At 41.1% G+C, this 11,074-nt stretch overlaps 1 protein-coding gene across 3 annotated transcripts in view; it reads left to right on the forward strand.

The window, feature by feature from the left end:
- Positions 1-11,074, forward strand: part of syt7a (synaptotagmin VIIa) — a 114,433-nt gene that overhangs the window by 90,307 nt on the left and 13,052 nt on the right. For all 3 annotated transcript variants that reach the window (XR_012598887.1, XM_074677405.1, XM_074677404.1), the window contains 5 exons: positions 2,270-2,372; positions 5,350-5,617; positions 7,129-7,298; positions 7,648-7,762; positions 8,354-8,553. Coding sequence is in view for 2 of the 3 variants with exons in the window: in XM_074677405.1 (XP_074533506.1) it covers positions 2,270-2,372; positions 5,350-5,617; positions 7,129-7,298; positions 7,648-7,762; positions 8,354-8,553 (856 nt within the window). In the remaining variant the exon portion in view is untranslated. The remainder of the gene's footprint in view (positions 1-2,269; positions 2,373-5,349; positions 5,618-7,128; positions 7,299-7,647; positions 7,763-8,353; positions 8,554-11,074) is intronic.

Genomic DNA, 11,074 nt, shown 5'->3' on the forward strand with positions numbered 1-11,074 from the left:
ACATCCCTCCTTCCCCCCGTCTCGCTCTGGTTCCTTTGCTGGTTGAAGTGATTGTTTGCTTGTCTTATTTGCTTGCTTTTTCTGTCTGTCTATTTGTCAGTATATTTTCCCCCTGGTTCTGTCCTTGTCTTCTGCAAAAATGTACACATTATTGCATTCAACATCAATTCTCACCTGGATTTACAATTCACAATATTAAAAAACAACCAAAGAAATATTTTCTCAGTGAAACGCTCGGCAGAGAATGCTGGCCAGACAGACAGACTTTGTATGGGCTCCTTGTTTCCTGCCTGTTCAGGGCATTGCCTTCACTCCCTGAGTGACACCTACTTGCATATAACCTATATGCACATGTAGCCAATGCCAGTTTGTGCTTTGGCCCTCGTGACCCTGTTCCACACTTTTAGAGTGTTGCTTAAAGGTTGGAAAATCAGCTTTGACTGAAAGTTACGCCTCTATAATTTGTACTCCATTTCTACCATTTACCTCTTTTGTAACACTCTAAATGTGCTCTCCTTTGCTTTTACCACTTCTCCCTTTTGTGTTTTGAAGAAATTATGTTTTTTGTACAGTTATACGTATCTTCGCCTTTTCTCTCTTCACTCTATATCTCATCTACTGTTTATTTTGAGCTCTCCTTGTAAAGACATGGTTCTTGCTCTCCTTTTTCCTGGTGACCAATCGTATTTATTGTCTTTTTCTTTTTCTCCTCTGTGCTCTTTTTCTCCCTTCAGCATGTTCGCCCTCTTGTCTCCTGTTAGAGATATTGTGTGTGCATAGCTTTTTTATTTTTTTTTGTCTCTTATTCTTTGATACTTATCAGACTGACCAAACTAAGCCTTTCTTGTGTTTCCAGGCTTCCCTTCCTTCATTCCCTATCTTTTTCTTGCAGCTCTGTTTTTTCTCTCTAATGTGCTGGTGTTTGTAACAATCTCACTCTCTGTTTGGTTTTGGTTTTTCGTAACCTCACTGTTCATGCTATTAATACTTGCTATCTCTTCTTATACAGATAAATAATTTTCAGCTTTCTTTTCTATTTCTCACATTCCTTGTTGAACCTTCTATCTTATCTACAGTCTTTATGATTTCTGTCCTGTGACTGTTTGTGTTTTTATGTGTGTGTCTCTGCTACCTGAGTATCCTCTGTGCGTGTGCTCATTTCTTTTTCTCTGCGTTTTTGTTCATGTTTTTCTTCTTTCTCTTCGTACTGTTGGTCGATTGCCTAACAGTGTTTCTGTGTTCAGCTGCTCCATGTGCCTCGACCAGTCATCCATGGAGTGTTTTGTGCCAAATGTCTTACATTACATTGGCCTTGTACTTTTGCATTCAGCTCTTTCTTCTTCAATCTTTTCATTTATTTTATTTCTTTTCATTGACTTTGTTATTTCTGTCTTCTTCTACTGTTTTTTCTTTAACACTATGTGACTCTTCTTGCTTTCATGGTGTATGAACATAGAGGTTTTTTCTCCCAGAATGTTTTTCCCACTTGAACTTTTTGTTTCGACAATCCTGGTAACCAAATTAACAACTATTAACATTTGTACCTGAGAACCAGCTCTACCATGGGAGATCTCTGCTCTCTCTTTTATCCTTTTACTTTATTTGTGATACAGATTCTTACTTACTGAGGGATTTAAACACACCAACCCAACATCTGTCCTGTTAAGTGTCTGGTCTTCTACATGTTGTTTTACATGTCTGTCTAATGTGTCTATTGACTTCATGTTACTGTACATGTCATTATATGTGTGTGTCTTGTCACTGTTTTAGAGGGACTTAAGGTTAATCATCAACTTTAAATTTGAAGGTGATTTAATGGTTTCTATGAATTTTAAAATAGCCGGTTTTATTTTGTTTCCTGTCTGAAAATGTCTTTTTATTTGGAGGTAACTTTCTTGTTAGAGATTTGGATGTTTGCCACACTGGACATATGTACAGTCATCTGAGATTCCAAGTTTCATCAAACACAACTCAACACATCAAATGTGCTCAGTTCTAGCGCCGGCCATTGATCTGTGGAGTTTCTGGCAGATTTCATTTGGCTTCGCTCACTCTAGCTAGAGAAAGCACAATCCTCTTTGAAGAGACATCTATCCAAAGCAAACTTGGACTCGATTGGGCCTCTCAGATAGGTGGTTTTCTAGTGCCAAACAGGTGGAGGTTGGACTCCCTGTGTGCTCTTACACTCTCTCTTTCCGGAGATGACTTAGTGTCTCAGCACATATCTGTGCCGCTTTTCCCTCGGGGTCAAACTGTGTTTTTGTTGCAGGGGCAACAAGCCAGCTAACAGCCCCAAGGGCCAGCCTCCTGATGCCGATGGCCACTCCTCCGTGACCGACCTTGCCAACTCTCTCACTGGAGACATGGTGATGGTAAGAGCCTTTTCATCACATCCACACTAACCTTCATCTGCCTCTAGTCCAATTTAAGACTAAGCCGTGATACATCCCTTATCATCAGTGTAGCTCGTTAAAAGACAAAAACACACACTGTTCAGCCCGTCTCTCTATTCTTGATCCCCCCACCTCAAAATCCATGGAAGACTGGAGTGAATTGATTTCTGCCAAAGATGTAAGTCTTTAAAAAACTTGTTTACAAAGACAGTTTCACACTTGGAGATCTTTGCAGTTGCTATTCAAACAGCAGATTTGTTTTGGGCTATTTCTGTCTACAGATGAGTAAGCTCACCCCGGAGACACCTACAGTTCAGTTCTACAGAAACTACTGCACTTTCATCTATTACAAGGAAGAGTTAACACAAATATTGACTGCTGATTTATTTTCTAACATTCAAATGAAAATAAGATACAGCACTTCTCTTCTGGGTGCATTTTTTGGCATCGAAAAGTGGTTGCCTATGCACCCCTTAAGCACCCATTTGTCATTGAAAATATTGGTGCATTTTGTTAATGGAAGCAGAATTTCTCTGCATTCATTCAGGAGAGTTAGAAAGCTCTAAACACTCAGTTAAAACTTGTTACCAAAATAAATCAAAATGCCTTTGTGCCATCAGATGTCAGCATCATTATTTTCTGAATTGTGACAGAATAACGGACGTACTGTTGGATACCTCTCAGTTCAGTCTTTGTTGATATAATGACATAGTATACTTATCAGAAAAACATTATTAAATGAAAAACTCATGGCATTTCGAAAGTTGCCAGTTAACAAGGTCACTCTTTCGATCAAAATACTTGTGGCTGCAAGGTATTAAATGTATTGACTGAACCCATCTTCAGTTCAATCGGGCTTTCACTGCAAATAAAAAATATTGACTCCTGAAAATTTGATCCCAATCACCACTCTGTGCACTTTATGGAAAAGTTGGTCTAATTAAAAGTTGCGAGAACAGTCAATGGAGGCAGAATTCATGTTTGCATTGCAGCAATATCAAACCAATAACTATGGTAGCTGGAAAATAAGCCACAAACGGAAGACAATTAAGATTGCAACATGCAGATGTAGTTAGCTGTTGGGAGACTGCTTTCTTGCTTCTTTTTATGACCCAGGTCTCATATTTAGTACCCTAGTGTGCATGTTTTTGGCTCAGGCAGATTTCTTCTTTCAAAACAAAAATCTAAGAGTACATTGTCCATGTGTCCATATCTACTGTCCTGTAGAGTTCAGGCAGAACAGTGTTGGAAAAATGTCCATGTGTTGGTAAACTGTGCCTGGATATCAACCAGGTGGCATATCCCTTGTTTTCAGGGACAATTAATTCAAGAAACTTCTCTTTTACTGTCCTTGCTGTCAAACTGAGACTGGGAAGTCTTGAGACTTTGGAAGCAGTACAGCTGAGAATGTTGACCAACTTTCAGCTTCTGTTTTTGTTTTTTTTTTGGTTGAGCTGTGTACTCTTGGACATGATCATTCTTGAGATGCTTGGTTGAATTATTAGCACTATGGCTATCTTTGAAGCATTAGCTTCACACATTAAAAGCTGCTGTTGGAGTTGTTGGCTTGAAATTTCTCTCAACAACTAAGTCTCCAGTTAGCTCCCTTCATGCTCCATTTGCTCCCTACTGCGCAAACTGCACAGAGCTTCCCTAATGGTGGCGTACACACACAGGGTCACTGTAACTACAGACTAGTGTAGAGCTGGTCGAATAGATCTGCCCTTTGTCATAATACCAAGGCTATGTTGGTATGTTTTTTTTGTTTGTTTGTTTTTGTTTTGTTTTTTGAGGAATAGATTAGTTGACTGATATTAAATGCCAGGATTGGATCTTTTATGTTAACACTGCAATTCTCCTCTGAAAACCTCCTAACACATAACACAGATCTGAGAGTTGTCTGATTTGTCCTTATCCCTCTATTTAGAAAGCACTCCTGGTTTTTGGTGTTTCATATGGGCGAGTCAGCCAGAGCAGATATGTGTCATTCAATACGTCCACATACTTTTGGCCTCATTCTGCATGAGGAAATTCATCGTCACCAGGTGGGACAAATGCAGCAGAGTCGTCCTCCAAGCCAGTCAGGCTGGTGTTATGCTATCCATGATAATGAAATGAGTCCTAATAGAAAGACAAAAAAACCCACACAGGCAGTTCCCACAGTGACAATCAAGCAAGACGATCCATCCAAGGTGACTCACACTGTTTGATAAATGAGACTTGGAATATTTCACAACTGCTCTGTGTGTCACTTCTAAAACCCATATTGACAAAAGCTGGCTGAGTGAGTGAGTGTTTGTCACTCTGAAACAGAAGGAACTGTGTCAGGTGCTTCTCTGAGAGTTTTTGCTGTATTTTAGTTTGTTGCAAAAAGATGTTTTACTACAGTCCTTGTTATTGTTCTAGAAAAAAATCAAGGACAGATATTTAAAGAAGAGCTGCAGGAAGAAAAAAGCTAACATAGCATCCGTAAGCACAGAACCAACCTTGAGCTGAGCTACAATTCTCTCCATGCCCCTTACGCTTAATGCTCTTTCCCTCTTTCCTACTCTGTTTGTCTCCTGCTCACCCTGACTGTCCGCTGCTTTCTATCAGATAGTGGCCTTTTAAAGCACAGCAGTGATAAAGCAGTGGAAGAGGCTGTGAGAGAGAATGGGAGGTCTAAAGCTCCTCTATCTTCAATCTGAGCACCTCCTACCTCTTAAGGACATTAAAACAGAAATAAAACTCTCAGAGTACTTAATGTCAGACCAATCTCTGCCTTAAAGCAGCTGCTTCAGTACGCTGTGGTAGAAATGCAGCTCTGAGATCTCCTCCTCTCACAGCTCCTCTCCCTCCGTCACGGTCTGTGAGCACGTGCTGGAGAGAGTGTGTGCCCTTGAATTGAACTTTTTCTGTGAAAGGCTGCTGTTGCATGTCTTTGTGTTTCATTTAACCAAATTTCGTGGCCCTGCAGCTGTCTCCGGGTTCAGAGGATGATGACGGTGAAGGGCCCATCAGCGAGAAGCTTGGTCGGATCCAGTTCAGCATAGGCTACAGCTTCCAAAACACGACCCTCACCGTCAAGGTTCTCCGTGGTCAGGAGCTCCCAGCCAAGGACTTCTCTGGCACCTCAGACCCCTTTGTTAAAATCTACCTGCTGCCTGACAAGAAGCACAAGCTGGAGACCAAGGTCAAGAGGAAGAACCTCAATCCCCACTGGAACGAAACCTTCCTGTTTGAGGGTCTGTGACACTTTCAACATGAATGATGTTTTTATTATAGACTATTAGATTCTTTAACATTTATTGTCATTTATTTCACGCAGATGCTGAAGAGAAAAGTCATACCATGTTATTAATCGATAATAATAAAGGATCAAAGGATCAGAACTTGGTTTTCCTCCATCATCATAGTGGTCAGGTGTGAGAGAATCACATTTATTCATTACAGGAACATCTGGCACCCAGTTTTTCCACCAGACTGAGGCTGGTTGACGTCAGGAACCTCCCATTCTTTTATTTAAATTCTTTGGATCAAGATTTGATTTGATGCATTTTTAATATTGTTTTAAAATGTGCAAAGATGTCAGAGTTCCTCACTTCATTTAATACAGTACCTATTGACATTTGTTAAAGAATAATGTTGGTGATCACAGGAAACTGAGACTGTCTGGACTGTCTTTACTTGTATCAGTGATTTCATTTTGAGTGAAGCATAGCTGTAAATTCAATTCAAAGTAGTGATTGTATAATCAGGAAAATGCACTCCAGTTTGCTGTGACTGAGCGTTAGATGAGAGGATCAATCCCCCTGCAATGTTTATGTGATAAATATGAAGCTACAGCCAGGGGCTACTTTGCTTTCCAGCAGGGAAAACAGCTAGCCATGCTTTATCTGAGAAGGAAAACTGTGTCCCCACCAGCACTGTTAACAAGACTAATTAAAGTATTATTTACTTTGTTTGTTTAATCCATACAAACAAAGTTTAAAAATGTGGGGCTGCAGTAGCTGTTTCCCTTCCTCTGCCCTGCTGTTGATTCAGAGAGCCATAGATTTTTAACAGAGCACATATTGACAGTGAGGAAATGAGCACAGAGGAAGGACTTGCAGCCAGGAGGCTAGAGAAAGTGGATTTCTCTGTCACACTTTTCTTTTGAAATTAGATACAAGAGAATAATTCAGTGTAGAAATTGATGAAATGATGCACTTCACTCCTGATGTACATGCAAGGTGTTATCCAGCTTATTTGAAGATGTTGTTTCTCGGTTAATGCATTGTAGAGATAGTGTGAAAATTCACAAACAAGGCATGAAATCTGAGCAGAGTTTCTTCTGTAACAAAAATCTCCATTTTAAGAACAGGTGTTACTTAAAAGAAGTATTATTCTTGAGTTGTGTAAGCTGTGAATGTTCAGCAGTCACCACACAAAGCAGTGAATGCCTCACCTCGGTATGATCTCACTGTTTTATCAGGACCATAGTGCTTGTATTACAGAGCTATTGTAAGATGGCTAAATACATTTCTAAAGCCTAGAAAATTAAAGGGATGGTTGGTGAACTTGAAAATGGATGAAGTAGGTGGTTATGACTAGAGTCATCAAAGAGAGGGCTTGCTGGTGGTTCAATTTTTTAAATGAACGTTGGCCTTTGCCAGCTCATCCCTGTTAGCACAGTGCAGATTGAAATGCCCTCTCTCCTCTGTCAAGAACATGTTTCTTTACTTTCTTTCTCTTTGCTTCTTCTGCCTCTGTCCAGGCTTCCCGTATGAGAAGGTGAGAGAGCGCACTCTCTACCTTCAGGTGTTGGACTACGACCGCTTCAGCAGGAATGACCCCATTGGAGAGGTGTCAATCCCCCTTAACAAGGTGGAACTGGGCCAGATAAAGACCTTCTGGAAGGAGCTCAAGCCCTGCAGTGATGGCAGTGTAAGAGAGACAGAGAGAGGGATGGCCATCTGCCTTAATGATGGACCAAATGTTTTCATTCAGATTCTGTGATCAGAGCCTTATTTAGAAGCGAGTATCATTGACTTCTTCTCAGCATGTGATCTTGATTGACATAGGATTAGGATGAGCATCGGCCTGGTCACTGGACCGTCTGTGTTTTGCACATGGAGTAAGAGCAGAGAGGGCAGTGTTGTAAGATTTTACAATGAGCTAGTGAGTAATCAGGAGTTTGTTGTTCCCTGATGAAATGTGATATTAGACCGGATGATTCATGCTGTATTGTGTCTGCATGCCTGTGTGTGTATGTGTGTGTCTGTTTGTTCCTCAGGGAAGACGAGGGGACCTGCTGCTGTCTCTCTGCTATAATCCCACTGCCAACACCATCACTGTGAACATCATTAAAGCGCGTAATCTCAAAGCCATGGATATCGGGGGCACCTCAGGTAGACATTCTTTGTTTAGTCTTGTCTGTTTCTAACCCTTGTCTAAGACTCTGATGACATTGGAAGCCTTTTGGCTCCACAAACAGCCCCCGTCCTCATGATGACAAACTTAGTGACCCATAGCTGTGGCAGGGAGGTGACATTACCTCCAGAAACTCTCCCTTTCCTCTTCTCTCTCTTCTTTTCTGTATATCTGCGAGGATCTTCTGCCTGCCAGCCAAATCTGTGTCAGCTCAGTCTGCTGCTGGTTTGTAGAGTATCAGGTCCCACTGTGAGCTGCTTCCTGTGGCATATTTTTGTAAAGCTACTCCTTCCTGCAGTAGTATTAGCTGTGTCTGTTAGCATTACAGGGATATGCTAATGCTCCAGAATTGATGGTACAAATCCCAAGCCCTATTTCCATAAATACATCCTCATTTTTATGTTTCCCAGCTCAGGGGATGAGTTGACCTTGAGCTCAAACTAGGTATCCTCTTCCCCGCTGCCTTCCCTGACTTGAACAATTAAGAGGGTAATTGCAATCCTGACCCACTGTGGGCATCTTGATCCTGGCTCTCATGTAAACTGCTGTTCTCCGTGCTCACGCCGTAGATCCATACGTGAAGGTGTGGCTGATGCACAAGGACAAGCGCGTAGAAAAGAAGAAGACGGTGACGATGAAGCGCTGTCTGAACCCTGTCTTCAATGAGTCCTTCCCCTTCGATGTGCCTGCTCATGTGCTGAGGGAGACCACCATCATCATCACGGTCATGGACAAGGACAGGCTCAGCCGCAACGACGTTATTGGAAAGGTAGAGCTTCCCCAGATCACTCTACATTATGTTGTTGGTTTTTGTGTCATCATAGAAACCTTTAGTTGCTGTTCCAGGTCATCTTGTGTTGTTGGCAACCACAGATGCCCAAAGAGGCATCGTGAAGCCCAGCAATAATGGACGCCATGTTGGAAACACTTTTAACCCTTCTGATCATTCTGGAAAAAGGCAGAGAGGTGAAGCTACAGCATACCTTAGGCCTGCTGGCAAAGAGCTATAACATACCCACATGTCACACTGAATTATGCAGTATCTGTGTAACCGTAAGCCTCTGTGATATCAAAAAGAATAAGTTATAGAGAAGTGTTCCCCTTAAAGACTTTCACAAATGGAGACATAGGCTTCTGAGACTTTGAGTACGAGGCTATGAACATGTTTTTTCCTGTATTATAACTTCTGGGTTGGCTTCATTTCTCAAGAGAAGTTGCAACTTGCTTTGTACCTTTACATTGAACCCCGTAACAACATAATGATGGTTTCCCACTGTGTAATTTTGCCTCGCGAGCACTAGTTGGATGAAGTGTAAACAAAAAGTACTTGCTGTTCTTTCTGCACAGTAGACCGGCAAGAGACGCCTGAATTCTAACTTCCTATGATTGCACTTCAGAAACAGAATACCAGAAAGCTGTGAATGTCAAGGGACAACCCTCCAATCACAGATATGGATATCATTAATGCACTGCCCTCTCTACTTTGTTCAACAAGCTGACAAGCTCTAAAATCAAAAGACATTTTCTTATTGGACACCCCTGGAACCTTGACTTCTTCTCCTGGTCAGATGTCACTTAAATTCAGATTTTTGTGGAGAAACGAGGAGGTATCATAGTCACAGTCAAAACACCATGTTGCATTCTGTCGCTCTGCATTGGGCCATTTGGTTGGCATTGCACCATTTCGCATTGCGCCACAGCCAGTTTGGACATAACATCATCCGATATGAGGCATAGTGATTCAGCTGATTTTTGCTGCTGACACCTGCTCAAATTGCATGCTTTTAGTGCACACTCTAACGTTCACAAACACACATAGATATACTCACACAGGCTGTTCTGCCCTGTCCGACCTCTGACTTCTCACAATGAAGCCATTTCACCTCTATTACCAACTGTTTACAACTTGAGTGCTGGCTCAGCAACAGAGCAACTTTGCCTCACAGTGTTGCCTCACCTTGACACTCACACTCTGTACCAGGTTAAGGACACAGGCAGAACATGCAAACTCCATAAAGGCCTTTGGTGTCAGAAAAGATCTGAACCAAGAAACTTTCTGTGAAGGCAGGTACACACTAGGGATGGGTTAAGAATTAGGTACTTTTTAGGTACCAACCAAATTTCGTCTTTAGTACCGAGTACTGATTCACATTTTTAAAAAATGGTATCATGTTTCGGTGCCTAAACACATCCTTGTGACTGTGAGGGAGTGGAGGAGCAGACGATTTTCTGTACTGGACATGAACACTAGGGATGTCCTGATCAGTTTTTTTTTTGCCCCTGAGTCTGAGTCATTTAATTTTGAGTATCTGCCGATACTGAATCCCTATCCAATACTTCTACTCAGCTACATCGCAGTCCCAGCTCAAAGCTGCTGTCATGTTCTGCTCCATTTTACGACATTCAACCTATTTAATTGCGATTCTTCAGTATTTATGATTTTTGCAACTTTTAGTTTGCTTTTTAAACACAGACCATGTTAAAAAGTTAAATGATGATGAAAATATCTACAGACTATATGAGGAGCCATATTTTCCCAAAAAATGCACTCCACGTGAGTTGAAGAGAAACTTTTCACCCTCTGCTGGAGAAAAGTGGTAACTTTTTTCAATCCAGTTTATAAACAAAGACTAAAATGAAGAATTTGAATTTGAAAAAGAATTTTTTTGACTAAGAATCACGATTTTTATATTGCCTCACAAAAAATCTTGCTATATAGTATAATCTTTTTTCTCCCACCCCTACACTGTAATATATACAGCCCACATTCCTGTCATCTCTATGACTTTTTCTGTAATCTTTTTTTTTGTGTGGTTTTTTTTTTTCGAAAGCAAGGGGCCTAAAACAACCATCATTGCTTCTTCCTGTTCATCCTCTATGTTTGTTAACACTAAAGGCAGCACCTGCAGCTAAAAAAACTTGTAACACTTTGTTGCGCTTAGTAAGGTTTTGCCTTTAAAGTTCTCATCGTCAAAATTCTTGCTTGTGTTGTACGTCACTTTGGACAAAAGCATCTCTTAAATGAAATTGTAGAACTGAAGAGAGACATCTTGTGCAACCTGTCTTTTGTTATCATCAAGTGTGTGGTCTCTAAATTTGTGAAGCTCTGAGGAATCCTTTTATGTGTGCCAGCCTTCCACCATGTCACCACTGTGCCCCTCAAATACTTGACAAATGGAAAGGATAGTCCTTAAACACAGCGTCGGTCACATTTCCAATGATTCATATAAAAACTATATTTCTCAGTAGCAGTGAGCACAGTTTTTGGTGAGAAGCCAAGGACTTAAACT

This window comes from Halichoeres trimaculatus, unplaced genomic scaffold (genome assembly GCF_033239565.1).
Source record: "Halichoeres trimaculatus isolate MK-OKI-2021-1 unplaced genomic scaffold, fHalTri1.1 fHalTri1_scaffold_10, whole genome shotgun sequence".
Taxonomy (NCBI): Eukaryota; Metazoa; Chordata; class Actinopteri; order Labriformes; family Labridae; genus Halichoeres; species Halichoeres trimaculatus.